At 40.0% G+C, this 24,453-nt stretch overlaps 1 protein-coding gene across 6 annotated transcripts; it reads left to right on the top strand.

Moving 5' to 3' along the window:
- Window positions 1-318: 318 nt before the first annotated feature.
- LOC131332056 (zinc finger protein VAR3, chloroplastic) lies at window positions 319-24,153 on the top strand. Of its 6 annotated transcripts, none has more exons than XM_058366093.1 (12): window positions 319-988; window positions 3,136-3,253; window positions 5,947-6,299; window positions 6,851-6,949; window positions 7,323-8,697; window positions 9,129-9,767; window positions 10,325-10,466; window positions 15,014-15,121; window positions 17,189-17,394; window positions 17,922-18,225; window positions 21,966-22,589; window positions 23,713-24,153. In XM_058366093.1, the coding sequence occupies exons 1-5, from the start codon at window positions 363-365 to the stop codon at window positions 8,653-8,655; spliced, it is 2,529 nt and encodes an 842-aa protein (XP_058222076.1). In that variant the 5' UTR covers window positions 319-362; the 3' UTR covers window positions 8,656-8,697; window positions 9,129-9,767; window positions 10,325-10,466; window positions 15,014-15,121; window positions 17,189-17,394; window positions 17,922-18,225; window positions 21,966-22,589; window positions 23,713-24,153. The 6 variants fall into 6 exon arrangements, with proteins under 6 accessions (XP_058222076.1, XP_058222079.1, XP_058222080.1 ...); XM_058366096.1 differs by having other exon boundaries at window positions 21,966-23,342; XM_058366097.1 differs by having other exon boundaries at window positions 15,014-15,172; window positions 21,966-23,396.
- The last annotated feature ends 300 nt before the right edge of the window (window positions 24,154-24,453 follow it).

The following is a 24,453-nucleotide window of genomic DNA, read 5'->3' as shown; positions in this document are numbered from 1 at the left end:
AGACAAAGGAAGTATTGATCCTGAATTTGGTGGATCGTGAATTTGGTCGTCCCCAAATTCACCAGTGACGACAGCGAGAACTCCTCTCTTCTCAGAGTTTAAATCTGGCCTTTATATACTAAGGGTAGCTTGGTCCGTTAATGGACCTAAGGCTGCATACAAGTGACTATAATGAATCCGCAGCCTGATAAAAGAATTACCCGGACTAGAAGGCCCAATAAGTCTAGACTGTGGGCTCTAGCCCAATTTTCTGCTATCATTTTACTGTTGTTCAGGGTTTAAGCTTCTCCTTCCCAAACCCCTCACTCTTCCCTGGAGTCATAATCTCCACCACCCACCCCCCCCCCCCCCCCCTTCGGCTCATGGCCCGGACCACCCTGCTCTCTCTGCTACTTCTCCTCCGCCTCTCCACCCGCCCCATCTTCCTCTCTCATCCCCACCTCACACCCAACCACCGCTTCTCTTCCATCTCCTCCTCACAAACCACCACCACATCATCAAACTCCTCAGACCCCACCAAACCCACTTCTCTCTCAGCCCGCATGAGCTTCGTCTTCGACCAAATCGACGCCATCGAGCGTGACCGCTCCGAAAAGGACGACGCCCTCCAGCGTATCCGCGCCTGGCGCGAGTCCAAAAAGACCAAAACAGATGAAAAAAAACACGGCCAAGGGTTTTCTCCGAGCGAGTCGAACGAATCGGGTGAGTTGGAGGTGAGGGAGGTGAAGGAGAGAGAAGTGGTGGGGTTGGCTGATAGGAAGGTGGAGGTGGTTCACCCGTGGCCGGAGTGGATTGAATTGATGGAGAGGTTGGTGCAGCAGAACTACTTTGATCATAGAAGGAAGGATGAGGACAAGATGGTGGAGGATTTAGGGTTTAAGATGGAGGAGGTTGGTGAGGATTCATTAGGGTTTGATTTCACTAGGGATTGGAAGACTGTGCAGACCGCCTGCCTCAACTTCGGACGTGATCGGTTCGATATCCTGAGGTCTGTTTCTTTGGTGCCTTTATTGTGTCTTGTTAGAGCTTTTCCCATTTTGGTTAATATATGAGCCGAAACTAGTATGAGTTTGGGTGGCCTCTCCACTTATTGCCAACTGATTTTGAATTGATTGCTTTAACATGTCTTAATGAAAAAAGACATCGGTATTCGTTTCAATAAGCATATTTATCTCGAGAAAAGTACGATTAGAGACATATGGACGGATTCTGACGTTGCGTTTCTTTTCGGATGATTATGATTTGACTAGGCGTTTGTGGATATCCTACCACCTGGTTTTTAGTTTAGAATGGATGATTAACACATTAGAATGGCCTCCAAAATGAACGACTCGCATGGTCTATTGAGATCATTGTGGTCTTATTTTGTGTCATATGATGGAAACATGAGAGATCATCACATGATTTGATCTCGATATCATGAGGTCTGTTTCTTTTGGTGCCTTTCTTTTTTTTTGCTTTCTCAATGTGCTTACAATCTGTGAAAATAGACATTGGTATCTGTTTCAATAAGCGTATCTGTCTCGAGAAATACGCCTCGTTAGAACAAGTGTTAGAAACATATAGTTGAATTCTATAGATAGAAATTTATTTCTAAGATGAGTGAAGGCATCTAGAATTCCATATATCATAAGGCATTAGATCTCAAAATGTTCAAAGAACAATTTGTGCCCAACGAGTTAAAGTTTAGCTTTGGAAGCATAATAATATATATAATGGCAATCAAATATATAATCATGCACTCCTATTTATCATTTGAGGCATTTTACTTCGAAGGGTTTTATCTAGCAGCTTGTCCAATGTTGCAGCCCTTATCAATCAGCAGTTGTGATGGAGTCTAAGCACAGTGGTGTGAAAAAAATATGAGGCTCTCATGGTCTCACATCATGTGGCTTGCGAACCTCAACTGTGCTTCATGAGCTGCGCCTTGCCTCAAGGTGTTTGAGATGTTTCGGTTGCAGTTGTGCCTCGACTCCACTCAACACTTAGAGCGCTTTTTATAACACTGGCCTAACCAAGCTTCTATGAATTATTTTTTTTTGGCAAAGTTGAATCTATATGTGGTTAAAATTGCACTCAATCCTATAAATGACACCTTGTTTGATAATGGGAGACTATCTTTTTAACAAGTACGTATCATCCCTTCTTTGTCCTAACTTTGAAAAGAATAAATGAAAACCAACCTAAATTAGGTGCAGAGGTTTTTGTTCTTTAGAAAGGTACTCAAGTATAAACCATCCAAAGAATAAAGGCTAGACCATGGTTTTAAATCGCGGTATCGGTCGGTGGAACGGTCACAGTCGCGAGTAGCGGATATTAGGAGTATCGGTCAATGTGTAACGGGAATCGGACACCGCACTTGTGAATTTTTTTCAAGCACTTGCAAGTGCTGGAAATTTCATTGATACACATGCTCTAACCTTATTTATGATTAAATTGAATGTTTTAAAGCAATATTTTACTTTTACAAGTATTTTAAAGTAAAATTTGATCAAATGTTGCGTTTTAAGAACGAAATTGAAGTTTTTTTTTTTCTCATCTAACGAGAGTTTTCTCAAAATAATGTTTTAGCACGTGAAGGCATTGTAAAAAGTTGCAAAGAATACACTGTAGGATCACATGGAGATCTCAGAAAGGTAAAAAAAAATAGTAGAAAAGTTGTTCTCGGTGTTCTGTAGGCGTAACGGTCGTGTAATAGGTTGTCACGGCCATTGCGTGATGCATAATGACCAATACGCACATGAATTTTCGTAACGTCGTTATTTTCACCCGTAAGGGTATCGGGCCTTAAAAAACCCGTTGCGTTACGTAACGGCCGTTTTTGGAATTAGCCCTTCAAGCTTCAGGGCCCAATTTTTGAAATGCCTATGTTTCCTTTACTTCACATCCCCATTCTCTGACCCAAGTCACTACATGCTACTGTAAAACAGCAAAAGAAAATTTTACTTTGAATGAGGCTGTTGGGTTACTGACAATTTTTTTTGTGAATGTCCACACATGCTTTTAACTGTTTTTGGAGACTTTCCTTTCGAGTGTATTTTCACTAATTTGATCTGGAATATGTATCCCTCTTCCCTTCATTTTTTTGTCAAGTAATGTTGCTTGAGATGTGCTCAGAATGGCAATTGATTTCAGGTCATTGTCGAGACAGGATATTCAAGTTTTGGTTGGCTACGGGTGTCCTAGTGCAGACAAGAAGGTGGTTTTTTCGGCAAAGTTACTTAGGAAACACGTCCACCTCGATGAAGGAGATGTAAGCTTTATTTGATTGGCAATTAATATGCTGCACAATTTTGTCAATTGGTTCTCTTTGGGCTTAGGGTTGCCATTGTAGCATTGGCTGCTCTAGCTTGTTATTTTTACTTTGGGAAAACTTCACTTAGACCCCCTGTGTTTTGGTCAATGTGTAGGTTGACTCCTTGACATTCATTTATCACCGCGTAACTCCCTGTAGTTTGTGGACTAAGTGCACCACTAACATTTGTTGATGCAACTTGATGGTGCTTATAAAATGACCTTAATGTCCTCATCTTCTTCCTCTCATCTTAACTAAAGTACTAAACACGCACGTATACAGACGTATAGTAAAATGTACGCCAATAACAAGGACTGACTGTAGAATCACGAGGGTTTACTCGACACCAGACTCCTCACAAATCAAACTCCAATCTAAAACCTTCAACGTGGAATGGCACGACAAAATTGAATGCTTTCAAACAATGAATTACATGCTCATTTGCAGAGCAGGATTAAGTGAAAATTAGGTTTTCACAAATTGGGCGTTTGGAATGGGATTGGAACCACATGTCAATCAGGCAATGTAATCTAAATCAAAGCCATGATTGCAGGAACTCTAACTGTGTTCTTCAATGCAATCAAAATGGAGGTCAATGTTAATCACACAGTTTCGGTAAAAGTGTAGAAGAATATTATAACTACTTAGGAGGTTATACTTGATTTTAGAATTCAGAAGTTCTTAGATATTTATACCATAGAAGTGGCAGGTAAAACTGATTTCAAACCTATCTAATAAACCGTGTAAATGTAGTCATTGTCTCTTTGATAGGCTTGAAATTAGAATGTCAAACTTTTGATTGCCATTGCAGTTTTCGATTGGTTTGACATTCAAGTGGGGTTTTCAAAATTGGGGTTCAATTTTGTGTGCGAAATGCTTGATTTTTTATTGAAAAATGGAAAACCAGCTGAGAAAGTCTTGGCTAAAACTGGTTGATGCTGAATTCTCTATTGGAAAAATAGGGAAAACTAGCTGAGAAGTTGGGGCTAAGATTGGTTGAGCAAAATGGTGTGTGTGCGCGCGTGCGTGCGTGTGTGTGTTGATATTTGAATATACATAATTACATAATTTGTGACTTCTAATTCGAAGGAAAAGGCGTGGGGTGCCGAGCTAGTGGGAACTCTGGGGAGGGGTGGGAGGTTCTGGAGGCATGGCGTAATAGGGACGGAGCAGTGGAGGCAAGTTAGTGAGAGAAATAATGCAGAGAAAAAAGAAAGAAAAAAATGGTAAAAAGTTGGGAATTAAAAGATTTTAGAGGGTATTTTTGTTTTGAAAAATGGTTTATTCTCCACATTGGTGTGTGGGATTCACTTTGATAATTTAGAGGGAAAATCACATGGTGCACTTTAGTCCACAAACCACAGGGATTTATGTGGTGATAAATGAACGTCAGGATGTCACTCCGCACATCGACCAAACCACAAGGGGTCTAACTGAAGTTTGCTCTTTTATTTTTGTGTTTTAAACGAGGAAAAATGTGTGTAATTTGTACACCATTGAGGTTTCTGTAGTACCATAGTGTCCATTATGTATATCTGATTTACAAGTTCAGCAATTCTACTTCTAGGATTTCAAATAGTTTTTCTGTCTCATTCGTCGAAGTACTTCGTTGTGTGTATGTGTGTTTTTTGTACTTGAATACAAGTTAAGGGAAGCTAGATGGCATGGGGGAAATCACATTAGAACAAAGAGAAAAACATCACACTTAGATTTGCCCAATTCTAGCCAAAACTCCTCAAACACAAACAAGAAAATGTAGAGGGAATATCAGAAGAAGATTCAGTCCCTGACATAAGGGAAGCCAAATTTATCAAAACACAAAGAAGCAACCGCAGAAGCTGGGAGATCCAGAGGAAAAACATAGGAAGATTAAACACCACTTGATGCCCCCACTTTAGCCTATTTCTCAGCAATTACTTTTACAATACATGGCTGAATTCAAACTGAAATGGGAAGTAAATTGCATACCGCCAATAAGAAAGTTGCCAAGGAGGCTTTGATCCTGTATGTAAATCGGGAGCAAGAGTCTTAGAGTCTGATTTTATTCAGGCCAAGGTTATTTAAAGGCCCGAGTAAAGCTTCAAGCTATCTTTAAGAGCCCTAACTTCAGCTATAATCCTTGCTGCAACGCGGTAGGCATTAGAGAAGGCAGCAACCAAAGTACCCAAGGACTTAGACTGAGCTATTGATCAAATTATAATTGCTTTATCTAGATATCTCATGGGTGATCAATTGATCAAAGTAGTTTCTTTCCCAGATATTGTTGAATCACATGTTACTCATAAACAAATTGCAGCTCCCTGTTAGTGGTGACTTTGTACCTAACATGGATGTTGGAGTTTTACTTGGGCATGTATGCTTGACTTGGTGATCTTGAAGTGTAATAGATTTCCTTGGGCATGTATGCTTAACTTGCCCATCTTGAAGTGTAATAGACTGAAATTGGTCAATATCTTATAGTTTTAATGGGGCTAATAAACAGTTTAACTAAGCTTCCATGTTACATGACTCACAGACTCACATTCTTTTCCAGCAACATCTTGGCACTTCGATTAAGAAAATGCAAGTAAAAATTATGAACTGCTTTATTGAATAGGATAATCAGCACAATCAACTGTTTGTCTTTGATTTATGGAATGTTTAAATTTCAGGTTTGTAGTTCCTGCAGTTTAAGAAGTTCTTGTGAAAGAGCATATCTTGTCACAAATAAAGAGGATGAAGCACGAACTATCGATGTTATGCGTGTCCTATTGACATATGGCTTTGATCCCGTGAATGGATCAGTTGTTAACGAGTCCCTTCTGAAAATGAAATCACTGAAGACGGTTGTCCGCAAACTACTGCATGAGGTTGTCAAGTTGAGTGCAGTTCCAATAGATCCAAATCTTCCTCCTCCTATAATAAAAAAACCACCACCTAAGGTGAAGCAACCACCCCCTCCTCCAAAGAAACGGGTCGGACGTGATGACATTGAGATGAAAAAGGGGGATTGGCTATGTCCCAAGTATGTATCTCTTCTAAAGTTTGTATTTTTTGTTACGCCCAATTTGTTCTGCTTTTGGATTGATTTTAAGACATTGATATTGCCAAGAATGGTTAAAACCATCCAATTGTAAACATTTTTAGAATATCTTTTTCCAATCCAACTTTTTCTTTTTTCTTCTGGTGGACGGTGTAGTATCTTGTGAAAGACACGGTATCAGCTGCGTTCATTGAAATATTACCAGAATTAACTGAAGATATGGACTATGAAGATTGTTAACAGTTGTCATTTGCCCCTATATTGTGCTATGCGTCTGAGTTACTGAACATAAACCATAGATCGGTGCCCTCTAAATAACTGCTGGACATCAGACCAGTAAATATGGGTGGATCTTTTATTCTCAAATTGCCAAGTTGGATGTATTGATGGCCACCATCTAGCGGTTTTTAAGACCATCAGTGGGAATTCTATCATCATTCATATTGAATGATTCGGTTGTGTTCTGTCTGCTTGTTTTTTTCAATGAGAATTAATTTCCTGTGTAACTTATCTGAGGATATTTCTACGTACAGGTGTGACTTCATGAATTTTGCCAAGAATACAGTGTGCCTGCAATGTGATGCCAAGCGTCCCAAGAGACAGCTGCTTCCGGGAGAATGGGAATGCCCACAGTATGTTTCCACTCTTAACTTTTATGTATAGCCTTTTGCTGATTCTATTACTTTGTTGAAGATAATTACAGGTGATATGTGTGGGCACACATGTCTATACACATAGCTTGACCACTTCATCGTACAGAGGGATTACACTGATTTTGACCATCGTACTTAGGGTCTTCCTCATTAAATAAGGGGCTGTTGGAATATGATGATTAACCAACATATGTACCTATATTGCATCATTTACCAGCTCACTTTCTCATTTTCCATTTTAGCATTTCTTTTGCCAGCTCATTTTCACCATCATGTGGTGCCAGTACTGGTGCAAGTATTTATACATGATGTGGACTATAACATGTTCATTCCTGGTGATATCATTTGGCAGGTGCAATTTCTTGAATTATAGGCGAAATATGGTATGTTTTCAGTGCGAACACAAGCGTCCACCGGATGATTTTACGGAGAATCAATTGCAAGACCGGCAACGTGGTCCTAAGATGAGGTTGGAGAAGGTTCCCAGCAAGGGAGAGGTTTCCAATGCATGGAATTTTGACTTCGATGACAACGAATCTGATGGGGCAGACGTTGCTGCTTTTGAGTATGCAGATTCTCATAAGTTGGATGAAGATTTTCCCCCACACATTCAGTCTCAAGGAGAAAACTTTAAGGTCCCCGACAATGAATTCTATAGGCCCAACAGAACACCTAGGGAAAATGATGGGGAATACTATGATCGTGGGCTCAAAAGGTCTAGGAAAGGATTTGATGATTTTGATGATGAAGAAGAAGACGACGATGTTGATAGTTATGAGTTGGACACTCAAAATAGTCATCAATTACGTAAGAGTTCTTCGATTGATTTCTCAGAGGTTGAAGGTGACTCTGAATCTGAATCTGAAGATGTTGACGGCTTTGACGGTGACAATAGGATTGCTCGACAACGCAATAAGCCATCTAAGATAATGCATGGAAATTCAACTTTCTCTGGCTTTGAGGTTGATGAACAAGATTATGATTCAGATGACGAGCTTCCGGTCCATCCAAACTGGAAATCTAGACATAGTGCTGACTCCAGTCGGAGAACTAGAGGTAGTGGAGCAGGGAGTGTTGGCTTAGATGAAGACTATGGGATTGATTCTGACACCGACGACTTGGCAGATTCGGATTTTGGGTCCCGGCGGACTAAAGGGGACAAACGGGTTTTAAGTCACGGCCATTCTAGGAGACGACAAATTGATGACAGTGATGATGAACCCTTTTCTGAATCTGACGGTGAAGACCGATATTCTCCAAGAAATAGATTTGGGGGAACGAAAGAAGGCCGAGATAAAAGAGGACACAACTCAAGGGGTTGTGGCAATAACAGGGGATTTCAGAGGGATGATTGTTTTAATAGATCGTCACAAGGGCCTCGTGGCAATAACAGGGGATTTCAGAGGGATGATGGTTTTAATAGATCTTCACAAGGGTCTCGTGGTAATAGTAGAGGATTTCAGAAGGATGATTATGGCAATAGCAGGGGTTTTCAGAGGGATGACCTTGGGGGGCGTAGTAGAAAGGATAACAGAGAGAGTGATTCGCGCAATTCCAGAGGACCTAGTAGGGGAGGTTTTGGAAATAGGCGACATGGAGGGCTTAATGATTCTTACAACCGGTCGGACAACAGCAGGGACTTTGATGATGGTAGACCCATTAGGCAGCGCATAAATGTGCGATGAAGTTGAGCTGTTACTGGTGCTTGACTCATTTCAGGCCTTCAGGTTGTGAAAATGAGTGAAATGAATATTAAATCTCGTGTAATATCTAATACGATATAAAAATCACGTTAAAAGTTATTGAATATTTCATCAAGAATCCAATGCTTGCGCGTCTACTCACAAGGTGATGAATCTGGTGTCTCTTTTTGATCTGCTTGATCCTGAACCCAGTTTAGTTATTACTGTTGGACCTGGATGTCAAGATATTGGCTTAAACATGGAAAGGGTAATAGGAGTATAAGTGATGAAATTTGTCAGAAACACATGTTAAGAACCATTCCAAAGAATTGCAATAATTGATTGGCAAGTGAAACTTTATTTATGTGGTATCTGCTTTGTGTTTTCTAGTGGATGCTTTCTGATGCTATGATACGAGCTTCTAACTTATCAACAAAATTTATCTAACATACTATTCTTGTTTTTTCTTGTGACAGTAAAGGTCTTCGATCTTCAAACTGGTACTTGGTCAACCTTGAAGACTTACGGGAAGCCACCAGTATTTGTTCATTTACATCTTAACAAGGACATCTGTTTCTTCCCGATGACTATTGAGTTCCCATGAAAGCAATTTCCATTTGAAATGAGATGGTTAAATTAGAATCAGATACTATGAATTTGCTTATGGTAAAATGGTCAGAAGCTTATCGCTCTTTTCCACTAGAAGTAAGAGCTTTTGGTTTCTTTGTAATACTATGAGTCTATAAGTCTGTCATATTGTCCCAGAAATGAGATATGACAATTTCTATTTTACACTTAAGAAAAAGATAGCAGGTTGTTGAAAATTGGCTTATGCTTTATTTGGTTTATAATTTGAGGGCATAAATTCATAAATAGGTTGAGTTTCCTGCTTTTTTATTATTCTTTTTAAGGAGGAATGTGTTTATGATGTTGTCTCTTACTTAACGGATTTTAATGTCTATGAATGCTTGTCGGGTTTCACGCGGAGGCCAATCTGTGACCGTTGTTGGCTCAAGTTTAATCATATTTGGTGGACAAGACGCAAAGAGATCCCTTCTGAATGACCTGCACCTTCTCGACTTGGAAACCTTGACATGGGATGAAATAGATGCGGTGTAAGTTGCTTTTTCTAAAATTTCCGAAGCAATTTTTGTGTCCATTTCACGTTCTTGGTTGTTTGGTGTCGTATGGGAACAATGATGTATGTAAGGCGGAGGTGTTCATGTAATGACCATTTGCTACCATATTGACATAGGGTGATGGAAGAGTCTTTTTGGTTTTGGGGTTATGTTTTTCTGCTCATATAAGTATCACTAGTTCAAAAAAGAGACGTTTCAGTAGTTTTCTGTTTTCCTTTCTTTGTAGACGTAAAAAAGTTACTGCCGTCGCACAATTGTTGTTAATCTGGTGATTCTGGCCATTGCATTCAACTTCCATGTGCTGCAGCCTGCAAATGTGATTTTGCCACGATGCTGTTGCAGCACAGCAATATGGAAAAATATGTAGTTTTGTTTTGATCGTTGAAAAAAGATGTAGTTGAAACGTGAAAAAAAAAAAAAATGTATGAAGTTTTGCTCGTAGTTATATTTTTTAATTTCTGATTACTTTCTCAATCTATAGTTGTGGGTTTTGTTCGTGGTCTTTACAGCAATATTGTCTTCACTGTTTGTAGGGGGGTGCCGCCTTCCCCAAGGTCCGATCATGCTGCTGCAGTACATGCAGAACGTTACCTTCTTATTTTTAGTGGGGGTTCACATGCTACTTGCTTCAACGATCTGCATGTCCTTGATTTGCCTCAATAGGAGAATTCGCAGGTCTACAACCTAACATTCCTATTTCTTCCAAAAGATCAAGTATATATTTCCGTTGGGAGATAAAATCACCTCTATCAGACCTCGCCACCTCTATCCCTAGAAAGTATCTCAGTGATCCCAAATCCTTAATCTCAAACTCTTGAGCCATGTTAGACTTAAGATTAAGAATCTCGTCCACATCATTGCCTGTCATTATTATATCATCAACATAGACAATAAGGACAGCAATCTTACCGACAGCTCCTTTGATGAACATAGTATGATCTGCATGGCTCTGTTTGTATCCAAACCTCAACATAGCCTTTGAAAATCTACCAAACCAAGCTCTAGGTGACTGCTTCAGCCCATAGAGAGCCTTCTTCAACCTACAGACCTTTCCTTCGGTCTCAGAGGAAGAAAAACCTGGTGGTATATTCATATATACCTTCTCCTCTAATTCACCATGAAGGAATGCATTCTTCATATCAAACTGTTGCAGAGGCCAATTCAAATTTGCAGCACAAGATAGTAGAGCTCGTACAGAGTTCATCTTTGCTACCGGAGCAAACATCTCCTCGTAATCTATACCATAGGTTTGAGTAAAACCCTTGGCAACAAGTCTTGCTTTGTACCTCTCAACTGTACCATCAGCATTCTGCTTAATAGTGACAACCCACTTGCATCCCACTGATTTCTTCCCTTCTAGAAGTGATACCAACTCCCAAGTGCCATTCTTTTTCAAAGCTGTCATCTCCTCTACCATTGCTCCTTTCCACTTAGGTATTACCAGTGCATCCTGCCAATTCTGTGGAATAGATATAGAAGAAAGAGACGAAACAAAGACATGGTATGAATGAGATAAATGATCATAAGAAACAAACTGAGAGACAGGATCTAGGGTGCATGACCTTACACCTTTTCGAAGAGCAACAGGAAGATTATCAGAATCAATAAAAGAAGGTTCAATGGGAGAAGATTCATTACCAGATGAGTCGGGTGAAGAATCCAGAACTGGAGCAGGCGATTGTGATTGACAAGGTGGTATCACATAGGAGAGCTTTCCATTTTTCCGTCTAGTTCTAGTATAGACCTGCAAGTCAGGCCTTTGCCACCGTTGTGATAAGTTCTCGATATCACCATCAATGTCATGTGTTCCTCTTTCGGCAGATATTGGTTCATCTCCAGAGTTTTCCTTCTCCCTCTTACCCTGATTAAAAAATAATTCCGTCTCCCCCTAACCATGACTATAAACCTCCCCCATCTTTTCTTGTCTATGCTCCCCCTGAAGAGATGGAGCGGAGGGAGAGTAAAAATGCTCTGTTTCCCAAAAAGTGACATCCATAGAGACAAAAAAATTTCGAGAGTGAGGATCATAACACTTATAACCCTTCTGGGTAGGAGAGTACCCAATGAAAACACATTTATGGGCTTTAGGACCTAACTTGTCACCAGAGGGGTGAGGAGCATGAGCAAAACATACACAACCAAAGACTCTCGGAGGAAGAGTCGTGACGCGAAAACTACCAAGAAGACACTCAATGGGGTTTTTGAAGTGGAGAACACTGGATGGCATTCAGTTTATAAGGTAAGTTGCAGTCAAAATCGCTTTGCCCCATAAGTAAATACACCCAAGTAACATGAGAGTAACAGTCAATAAAAGTGACAAACCACCGATAACCTTTAAGAGAGGTAACAGGGGAAGGACCCCAAACATCAGAATGAATAACCATAAAAGGAGAAGCACTCCGTTTATTAATAGGTGCATAAAAAGATCGTTTATGTTTTCCAAGCTCACAGGCTTCACAAAAAAACTGACTCGGAGAACAATGTTTAATTAAATGAGGAAAAAGTTTCCCTAAAATCCCAAAAGAGGGATGACCAAGTCTACGGTACCACTGATATAACATAGAAAGAGCTGGATTTCTATCTGTTTGCTGAGCTAGACCACATGACACGAGTGAATGAGTTGAACGAGCTCCAGACTCCAAAAAATGGAGGCCACCACTGCCAATCACCTTTCCTCGTATCCAGTTCCTGAAAAACACAATGAGTAGGGAAAAAAGTCACAAAACAATTTGCAGAACGAGTGAGATTACTAACGGACAGAAGATTAGTGACAAAGTTTGGGATATGTGGAACTAAAGAGAGGGAAATAGAGGGAGAATAGCGAACCGAATCTTTCCCTGAGATAGCAGAGAATGACCCATCTGCTATTCTAACCTTATCCTTACCAGAACAAGTAGCGTAAGAATCAAACACAGAGGAACAACCTGTCATATGATCTGAAGCACCCGAATCTATGATCCAAGGAATAGCAGAAGAGGCAGCAAATGCACTAACTGGGGTACCTGTGTGAGCAAAATAGGATGAAGTGGAGGCTGCTGTGGAAGTAGGAGCTACAGTAGATGGAGAATCAGCCCGAGCCATTAGGCGCCTGAGAACTTGCATCTCCCCCTGAGAAAAGCCACCAACATGATCGGATGTCGCCTGAACCCCAGTACTGAACCCGAAATCAGGCAAAGTGGACTCCGAAACATGAGCCTGGGCTTGAGAACGCACGGGACCACGACTACGACCACCACATGCACCCCCTCGCCCACGAGGGGAACGGCCATGTAACTTCCAACAGAAATCCCGGGTATGGACGGTGTTGTTGCAGTAATCACACTGAAGGGACTCACGATCAATAGGCCCGCTGCTAGTACCAAACTGTGACTTACCACTCTGTAGAGGAGCAAACCCACTACGAGAACCAGATGGACCCTGTGGAATGGCAACCAAGGCAGAATGCTCAGGAGTAGGAGTGTCTAACATAGCACCCCTCCTACTCTCCTCCTGCTGAACAATGGCATAGGCCTCTCCCAATGACGGAAACGGAATACGACCCAACACTTGCACTCTAATCGGATCATATTCTATATCAAGTCCAGCCAAAAAATCATAAACACGTTCCTTCTCCAACCGCTTTAACCAAGCAGCAGCATCAACAACACAAACAACTTGAAAGCCCTGATAATAATCAAATTCTTGCCATGCTCCATTCAAATCAGCAAAATACACAGCAACAGAACGATGATTTTGTTCCAATGTACGGAGCCTCTTCCTCAACTCAAAACACTGTGCATCATTACCCTGCTGAGAATAGGTTTGGGCTGCAGTAGTCCAAATCTTATGTGGAGTATCAAGAAGCAGAAAAGTATGACGAATATCAGCCTTCATAGAATTAAATAACCAGGTCATAACTAATGATTTTTGAGATTTAAATTTCTTCAATTCAACAGCCTCAATAGGTGGAGTAACAAGACCCTCAATAAACTCTGACATCCCTTTGGCCTCAATAGCCAAAGTAAAAGTACGAGACCAAATCAAATAGTTAGTACCATCCAACTTAATAGGGCAAATATCCAAAGGAAAATTATCATGAGTCCCTACACGACTCAACTCATCCTTTCCACTAGCGGAAGCCTGTTTTTTCTCTTCTGACATCTTGAAAACAGAACAACAGTGCCAAATAAATAACAAACAGTGCTCCCAATAGGTCTAGAACTCCAAAAAAATAAAATAAAATAAAGGTTCAATAGCCCTGGAACTTCAAAGAACAACTGAGTACCTTCGGAATAAAGGTTCAATAGTCCTGGAACTTCAGAAAAACAACTTAATACCTTCAGATCAGACTGAATGCCTTCGAAATCTCTTACCCAGCCTCAAATCACCTTCGGTTCTGACACCTTTCACTACACAAGAAGATCTAGAGCCCGAAACACCTAGGAGCCTCAAAAGGCAAGGTCGGATGTATTCGGAAATGGTCAGAAACCAGCCGGCGTGGGTTGGCGACACGGTACGACGGTCGGCAGAGGTCGGAAAGCCAATGGTGGTGGTAGGCGACGTGATACGACGGCTGACAAAGGTTTGTGCAGCTTGGGTTGGGTTCATGCAGTCTGGATTCGACGAACAACATGAAAGAAAATTGAGTTCGTGCAGAAAGAAAATTGATTGATCAACCGAGAAAGAGTCTGATGGTTAACCACTGACAACGTCGAGGAAAGAACATCAGAATGGGTTACCCAAGTATATCGTTTCGTCCGCTTTGATACCATGTAAACTTGGACACAAGAATTGAGATCCAAAAAATTAGGGTTCTTTTCCACGTTACGTTAGAGTTATACAAGACTAAGAAAGTAATTACACTGAGACCCTTTTCTCCTAATCTAATTACACAAGGGCTCAATTATACGCTAATTACACATACACCCATAACTTAACATAAAGTTCAGTTCTTACTGGGTTCCTGGAGATGAATGCTGTTCCTTCTTCAGTTATACCTTCTAACGTCTCATTGTCAATAGTGCTACCATAATTTTTGTCAAATTAGTTGTGTTTTATTCTGGAAAAGATGTTCACCCCCGTACGTGTATGTTTGGTTTGTTCATTTGCTTCTACAAGTAGATTTTCTATTCTTACACTTTTGGGATGTTTATTTTACCAGTTTCCTTCGTTTTCACTGGCTTTTTCATGGTGTCGTTCATTCTGGTTCTCTCTTAATAACCTCCATTTCATTCTATTTATAGGTTCGCAAAGGCATACTACGTCGCTTATTGGAGGAAATATTATCTACTAGGATTATGGTGAAACAAGCTATGAAGAAGTTGGCCCCATCACAGCAAGTTCTTCACAGGGTGCGAGAACACTTAAAATCTGACTTTGAATTTTGCATGCATTCTAGACTCGTATGACAATCTATCTTTATGCCTTCTTTAGATGTTTTATTGAGATGTTATTTATTTTTCCTTCAAAAGATAAATATTGTTTGCTTTGACTGAAGGACGGAAGTCTATGGAGGATTGTAGCCATTATGGTGTAAATGAAAGAGACAGATGCATAAAATGTGAAATAAACTCCTTTTTTCCTCTCTTGTTCTAATTTTTGTTTCTTTTGCATCCCCTAGTTTTGTCTGTCCCCAACAGTAGAGTCCATTCCTTGTGAAAATGGTGGAAGGTTAGGCATCAAGTTGTGTCATTAGGGATACTGTCAAAGATGCAAATTCAAAGTCCTTTCCAGTCAGGTGGCTGGGGATATACAATTCAGGAGGTTGAGCTTTTTGCTCTTTCGGGTGATCTTAGAAGTTTGCACTACGTTGTTCAAAGCACAAACTCCATGTTGGACCGGAAGAACTTACGAGTGGTTGGAACTTGGAAAAGTCAAGTAAGACTGGCCACAAAGAAATGGAAGATAGTGGAATAGTTAGCTAGTGTGATACTATACTGAATCTGATCTTAACTGACGGGAAAGAAAACAGTTGGGGATGTCCACAAAGTAAGTTGATCAAAACATTACTAAATATGGGCTTGCCACCCTTCTGTGCCAATATGTGGCTGGAGAGGTTTTGATGTTTCAATGGACTGGAAGTCTTGAACACACCCTATTGTAATAGAGATTGTGTTTGATCTGACCTTTTGCACCATGGATTATGTGGATGGATGCCCATGTTGGACAACTGGAGACAGAATCATTGGTGAGACAAGGGGCTTCCTCGTTAGGTTATTGTAGGGGTCCTAGGGGACATTTTACCATCCTTGTGTGAGCTACCTATTCTTTTTCTTTCTTTCTGTTTTTTTGGGAATTTTCAGTTACACCCCCTGTACTTCGAGCAATTTTCAGAGACACCCCCTCAATTATATTTTTAAACACTTGAAACCGTTAGTTATTCCGTTAGAATTGACGGCAAAATAGATTTTTTCACAGTTTGTGGCATTTTCGCTTCCAAATACTGTTCTAATATATTGATCTTAAAAGACATTTACATGTCATAAAAAGCTTCCTTGACCGACAAATAGAGCTTCCTATTTTTTTTCTTTTTCTTCCTTTCTTTTTTTTTTACTCTCTTCCTTTCTTTCTCCCCATTCAAGTTGCGACGCCCCCCAAATACAAATGTATTTTTGTTTCATGAACTTAAAATTAAATCGATTTAGAATTTACCCCATATAAGTTTAGTCCCAAGAAATTAGTCAAAACTTTAATGTGTAAGTAAAAAGGAGATGATAATGAATTATAGCACCACTATAAAAGTGGATATTATCACAACTTCTATTGATTTTTTATCACAAGCAACATTAATTCCAATTTAATGAAATTCTCACATTCGATTAAATTAACGATTAGAATTGAAGCCATTAAATCTCAAAATTGATTAATCATACCATGTATATTCTAGGTCAAAATTATGTGGGGTAACTTTTAATTTGATTAACTTTTAAATTTAAAAAATAAAAGGCATTCATATTGGTCGGAAATCATACATACAATGAGAGAGAAAGAGAGTAAGAAAGAAACGAATGAGAAGGAGTTAAAATGCTATTTATTGAACCTGTAAATAGTTTCTAAGGTCAATATTGGAATTTTTAAAGAAATGACACAAACTAGTGAAAAAAATCTACTTTTCCGTCAATTCTAACGGAAAAACCAACCGTCCCACTTTAGTCTGTAGTACAAAGGGGTGTAAGTGTTTAAAAATATAGTTGAGGGGGTGTCTCTAAAAATCGCTCAAATTACACGAGGTGTAAGTGAAAATTCCCCTTGTTTTTTTGTTGTACTTTCTGTTTTGCATGTAGGTTCAAGGGGTGTTGTAGAATCCGCTATTATATAGGTAGAATTGCTGGTCAGAACTGCCCTTTGATCTTTCTTGGCATGTATAAGTTTTTGAGTTCATTCCTTTATTTTTATTTTTATTTGGTTATTTTTTCCAGATATTTAATGCTAGACAGCTTGCTTTGAAGCTAATAGCGAATGTGACATACGGCTATACGGCTGCCGGATTTAGTGGACACATGCCTTGTGCAGAACTTGTTGATAGTATCGTTCAATGTGGCAGTAGAACACTGGAAAATGCTATATCATTTGTAAATTCCCATGATAGATGGAACGCTAAAGTCATCTATGGTGACACAGATAGGTATACAATTGTCCCTTGGTATTGATCATGATTCGAGATCCATACAATTGAAACAGGTCTGTGATGGTAGATTATTTTTGCTTTGATGATAGAGCCACTTGTTGACAACAATCTGCGCCATTGTACTTGCCATGATGAATTTCAGTCTGTATTCCAATGTTTTTCTTGACCTTGTCAATTTCTTATGCTTGGCCAAATGTGCTGATTGCTTTGTGGTTCTGGAATATACAGATAATGATTTCTCTAGTAGTAGCCATTCCATGAAAACTATTTCCAGACTGAAAGCTTTTTGGAAACTATTTAAAATTCCAATATTAAACGTAGACTATGTTATATGGACTCGGGTGCGAGTATCAGGTGCGGGTACAAGTCCAAGCATCGGACTTCCTAAACTTAGATCTTAGGATACGTGGATATGTGTCCCTAACTTGGGTACGGGTACGTTACGTAGACCATCTTTTTTCTGTTTTTGTATTGCCTGTTCTGACTTTGACGGTTTATCAGTAGAAACGGGTTCTTTGGTGCAGTATGTTTGTTCTCCTAAGAGGACGCACTGTGGAAGAGTCATTTGAAATAGGACATGAGATTGCATCTGCAGTAACTGCCTCGAATCCAAATCCTGTCACGTTGAAGATGGAGAAGGTCTATCATTCTTGTTTCCTCCTCAAGAAGAAGCGTTACATGGGTTGTAGTTATGAGAGCCCTGACCGAGTCAAACCTGTGTTTGATGCTAAAGGTATTGAGACGGTCCGCAGGGATACATGTGGGGCTGTAGCCAAGATAAGGGAGCAGTCACTGAGGATCTTTTTTTAACACAAAGATATAAATAAGGTGAGTATGCACTTTTTAACTTGATGTCTGTAAAATCCTATATCAAAAGCTTTTGCATGTTGAATCATTGACTACCTTCATCAGCTATTAAGGCCAAGCTCCATATCTGTCAATAGGATATTAAATGAGAGTGTTACAGGTATTATGTATCTTTTCATTAAATACTCTACATGCTTTGATCACCTCGAGCTGAATACAACACACATTTTGACATTAAGCATGCACCCACTGATGATGTTTAGATCTTTTATGAATAAGTTGTAATCGTTCTGCCTACACAAGGAATTTGTATGTGTATCGTATATATCAATTACTAAAACTCAAGCATTACAATACAATATCTTCTTCTTTCCCTAGAATTTGATAGAGAGAGAACTATTTTAATTGGAAAAGGATTTGGAAAAGGGAGAAATTGTTATGATTTAAAAAGGACAGTCCAAAATGATATTGACAGCTTTAAATACTATAGGAAGTAAAAACAGTAACTAGTAAAACTGAGTTATCAGTTCACCGAAAGTGAACCTAAGGTCTTGCAAAAGTTCCTTTCAGTAGTACATTTTCTGTAGTTATTGCTGTTTTTTGAGTATTTTTTTTTCTAACCATGTGGCTCAAAAGGTTAACCTCACGCTATACAATAGCTGCTCACAAATACTTATGTGCCAATTCATTTTTCTTCTCCCTTCCAATGTGGGATCTAACAATCTCCCCACCTTGGCTGCAACGTCCCTGTTGCACCACATGGTCATCACTTCCTCTCACCAAGCGATGTGTATGACAAGTCCCACCTAAGTACGTCAAGCTCCTCAAGCTCGTCTCATGTGGGACTCGCCCAAGCACGACAAGCACCTCAACTTCCTCACTTGTCGGGCCCACCTAAGCACGACGATAAGCACTTCAAGCTCCTCACTTGTGGGACCTGCCTCACACTTCCGGTTGTTGCAAGCTCTGATACCAACTGTAACAACCCATATCCTTAAGCACCTCTCAATCTAAATATCTAAACCATTCGATGCACACGCTCCACTCCCAAGTTTCCCACGCTTAATTACAGTGATGATATTGCTTAAAACCCACCACCGTAGTCCAAGGGTCACTGCCCCTAGCTCAAACTGTTTTTCCTACGACTCCCTCTCCCCCTCTTCCATCACAACTCTCTCATCTCTCTGTGCTCCTCATATTTTCCCCCACGTTACCTCCTCCTCTCTTTTTCTTTTGTTTTTTCCCTATTAAAGAGCATGCCTCCTCACCAAACTAAGCCTCCCCCAGTCCCCTGTTAACGCTTGTCCATGACTCATCCTTTTGTTTTTTTCCTCTTTATGTTTCCTTATCCTTTTACAACCCCATCTGCCAATTCACATGCACACACCTCCTCGTGGTACTCTTAACCACATTTTTCATGGCTGACAAGTTATCTCAAGGCATCACGCTCTCTCTGTGCTTGTTTACTACTAAGTCCGTAGCTCAAGTTTACCTGAGCAGCTGCAAACCTTACTTAGTTAGCCCTACCTTTAGCAAGCAAGTTAGCTACAGCTGAGCTGCCTTACACTAAAAAGTAAGCAAGTAAACTACCTTTCCTAAGCCTAAGTTTACCCGGTCTAAGCAACAAAAGTTCCCTACCCGGCTACGGACTAAGCTCACTCGTTTACCCGGCAGCTCCGTTCCTAGAAAAATACGAACTCATAACTAACAGCTCTCTTAATACATAAACTCATTCATAACAATGTCAGTGCAGCGGGATTATAGTTTCTAATTGGTCCAGAATAGGCCCTCCATTCGTCTATTATCTGACTACCCTTTGTTTAACTCAACAACAGCAACTGCGTTTCCTTACCTGGCTGGAAGTACAAGAAGGTGTGTATCTTATTAGGAATTTGCTGGCTTAGAGATGAGAAGACTTATTAGTAGTTCTATTACAGAACTCGGCTGCTTGCTTACCTGCTCACTCGAACAAGAACTCCAGCTTGGCCCACTTCTGGCTCGCTTAGCCTTAAGCCTGACCTCCTCTCATCTTCAGTTTGCTTTCCTATGTGAAGCCAATCATTTGCAGCTCTGACTCCTTAGATGTACCTTGCGTTGCTTTGAGGCGCTTTCAAGACTCAGGATAAACCTGATGAAATGTTCCATCTTTGCGGTGGGAGAGGTGATCAACATAGAGGAACTCGCAGCAGCTTTGGGGTGCAAGGTGGGCTGCCTCCCATCCTTCTATCTTGGTTTCCTGTTGGGCGCTAAATACCGATTGAAGGCAATATGGGATCCGGTGGTGGAACGTTTTGAGAGGAGAGGGATAGCTCGAGTCTGCGAATCCATCAGGTAGAAGTTTCGCACCTTTCTACTTCTACACCCCATCTTACTAATAATAATGAGGGGAAAGATCATCCATTAATCTTTCAACGTAACCACAATTAGGGTACGATCTGATCCCAATCCTATACCCTTGCCTAACCGTTCAGAGCTTAGAGCCTTTACTTTCATATATATCTAATAAAATCGAAAGTCTGCACGTCACCTTTACTGTTTGGCACTCGACATCTATTAAACAATACTAAGAACAAAGCCATACGATGCCCTCGGATCTACTTAACCATGTTCGTGTAGTTCAGCAGGAGATACATACTTAGTATCAACAGCATATTATTCTGAGTTTGATTCTGCTTGAGGTGTTGCTTTTTATGTAGCTAAATGTGGCAAGGTAAGAAAAGCATTCCCTTTGTGGTCCAAAATTTTTGTGCTCGTTTGTGTATAGGTGAGTCTATAGCTTACATATTATTTCTGGGAACCTGTTGCCATTATGGGGCCAGGTCAGCGCATGGCATCTTAGCTAAGCATGGCAGTTGAGTTAAGCACTTTCAGAGTGTCACCATCTTCTTGGCCTTCTGGTTATTTTTAATGAAAATATAACCTGTAATAAATTAGATTAACATAGATCTCACTCACTCCAGATTTTGCAACATTTTATGGACAATAGTCAGTATTTAACACGCGAGTACTGTCTTCAGCTGGTGGAACATTGTTAGTGATGCTCCCTCATTTGGACCAACTCTAATGCTTTTGGCTTTGGAGCTACCAATGCTGTTAATAGTATAGGAAAGGAATCAACCTGATAAGAAAAGGAATAAATGAAATTATGGTATATTAAGCTCTCTACGTGACCTTTTGACATGTTCTACTCCCATGTTTAGATGCATGGAGGAGAACTTCTCTAAGTGCATAAAAGCATTATTATTGGTAATCATGCTTGTTAGATTTATATATAGATTTGCTAATTTGTACTCGCTCTGGCAATTTGTTTGTCCACTTTTAGGCTTTTGCATATCCCAAAATATTTCTCCCTTTGACTTTTCGATAGATAAGATTCCCTTTTTGCTCTTTCTTTTAAAAAATAAAGTAACTTTTAAAAAAAGTTACATGTTGGATAGTTGAATATGTCTAGGTGCAATCATTGTGTTCCCTTAAAAAGTTGGATTCTCAGAATTGGACAAACAAATTGGGACGGAGGGAGTAAAAAGGAACGAGTATGGTATAACCGTTAAGCACTATTAAATGCAAATGGTCAACTATAGTCAAATAATTTTCATGTTCAAGTTGATACGAGTTTTGTTTTGCTAAGTAGTTCTGATGTGTCTCACTATACGATGCCTCTTTTTGTTTGAAACGCTTCATTATTCCAGTAGTGTCTCATTTCGGTCTCTTACAAGATGAAAACAGATTGGTTTGTTTTTTAAGAATATGTGTGTACACAGGTTAAAGCACGCTGCATACTTGCTTCGTCAGTGGAAACGGATTTTATCTGGCAGGGTTTCTCTTCAGGATTTCGTTTTTGCCAAGGAGGTTCGATTAGGTACCTACAGCACGAGGGCTTCCTCGTCACTCCCACTTGCTGCAATTGTGGCGGCTAAATCAATGAGGACGGACCCTAGGGCAGAACCACAGTCTGGAGAATGAGTACTTTATGTCGTAGTCCACGGAGAACCTGGGTCCCGCCTCGTTGATATGGTGGTGGACCCCCTGGACTTTCTGGCGATCAATTCCCCCTTTAGATTGAACGATATTTATTACATAACGAAACAGATAATACCAGCATTGCAGAGAGTTTTTGGACTAGTTGGAGTGGACTTGAACCAGTGGTTTTCAGAAATGCCCCGCCTGGGACGGGTATTTATTGCTAAACATCAGTCATATGCTCCGAATGCTCATCGAACTAGAGTTGATTACTACTATCTGTCAAAGCATTGTGTCCTTGTGGTGAGTTGGTCCAAGATTCAGCCCACTTATGTGGTCAATGTTTAAAGAATGAAGCTGCTGTTGCGATAGCTATTATTGGAAGAACTTCACAATTGGAACGAGAGATCCAACATCTTGCTGCTGTGAGTATCATTACTGTAATCGTCTACTGTAGCATGGGATTGATCACCTTTATTTCCATGACTGCTTGTATCAGATATGATCCATACGCGGGGTGGCTCCAAGAATTTGAGTCAGCAGTGACATACAAGAAGTTAATCCTACACATTCTATTTTACGAAATAAAGAACTGCTAACGATATTGAACTTTTTTAAACACAAGCAAAAGGAATATTTTAACACATTCACACCTCTTGACCACAATGAGTTTCATATTCTGAAATCGTGTAGAATAGCTTCGTTATCAGCACTATTTTACTTGGACTTCTTGTTATAAGTAACCAGAGTGAGAGATCAGTTTGCAAGAGCAGGCAGAGAATTTGGCCCTTTGGGGGTGGGTACCAGCTAGTGGATTGGGCTTTTTTTGTGTATTGATGAAGTGTGGGTTGGACTTTTTTGGGCTGCGGGAGGGTTCACTTGAACAGCGCAAGGGGTTCATTTTAATCTCTGTTGCAAAAGTATGTTTTTCACTTTTTTGTTGTTTTTGCTCGCACCTCCTCATTACAGGTTAACCTTTTGTTTTTGTGGCTCCAGATCCAACGTTAGCCTTTTATTCCAGGTTGCACCTTACTTTCCCTTTTTTACCGGGAAACATTTTGGTATGAGATTCTATTGAAGTTTGAAGAACTCTCAAGAAAGTTATGATTTCCATTGGGTCCACGAGATGATGTTTGGGGTGATGAGATCGTCCATTGATATTTTGGACTCGTGAAATGGTGAATTTCGAAGAACTTGCAAGGCATCAACGTATTTCGTTTGACTTCGTTGTGGTAATTTGTGGTTGGTTTGGTGAATAAAGAAGTCTGGAAACTTCTGAATTTGGTCGAATAATACTACAATGATCAACTTCTATGATGAATTCTTTGATCACCTTCGATAATACTAAAATAATACTAAGATCTTGTATTGCTGTTAATACTAGTTCAAATACCCTGCTTCGTGGCTCTCTTTTTTCTGTTGCTGTGCGTGCGCAAGGGGTGTACCTGTCTACGTGTGAATGTGCTTGTGCTTAATTTCATAATTGCATATTTTCTTGCTCTGAGTGAAGTCCAATATAATAGAATTGATGGTTAAATTCACTTGCAGATTTGTCGGCATTGTCGAGGTGGAGACTGGACCCTGGAAAGGGGTGTGCAGTACACATCACTGGCATGCTGTGTCTTCTATGGGAGGCGGAAAGTCCAGAAGGAACTACAGGCTCTTTCTACCGTCGCAACAGAGGTAGGTTGCTGGTTATATTGTCGGCTCAGTTTTCTATTTTTTGTATTTTGTAAATTTAGTAGGGCTGCTCGAAATATCCAGTGACCTGTGGTGACCTGTGAAATCGGTCCGAACCGAACCGATCCCTTCCGCGGATTAATGATCCGGACATGGATCCAAAAATTATCAGTGAGATACGGATCGGTACATGGATTTTCATTTAGAAACCGTGGATTAATCGAACCAGATATGTGTGTGTGTGTCTAAATAGTTTTACCTATTGTTACAAATACTTTTAACTAGTAGTATTTGATAATTTTACCTAAATATGGTTTAGCGTATCCATATAAAACTAAGGGGGTAAAGTGTTTGTATCCATATAGTGTGGCTCTGGCTCGGAAACTTAATTGGGAAGTTGGGCAGTAGCTCAATTGTGTGGCTCTGGCTATTTTAGCATTTGTACAAGTGTATGTGTGTCCTATGCTTGTAAACGTGGGGAAAAAGGGAGAAATATTTATGTTTGTAAGCATTTTACATTAAATGTGATATAGTTTATCTAATATTTACATTAAATGTGAGAGTTTATCAATATAAGTATTAGAGATGCTGAAACTTAATTCCGCAAAA

Source organism: Rhododendron vialii, chromosome 7a (assembly GCF_030253575.1).
Source record: "Rhododendron vialii isolate Sample 1 chromosome 7a, ASM3025357v1".
Lineage (NCBI taxonomy): Eukaryota > Viridiplantae > Streptophyta > Magnoliopsida > Ericales > Ericaceae > Rhododendron > Rhododendron vialii.
This window is presented reverse-complemented; position numbering and strand designations above follow the sequence as displayed.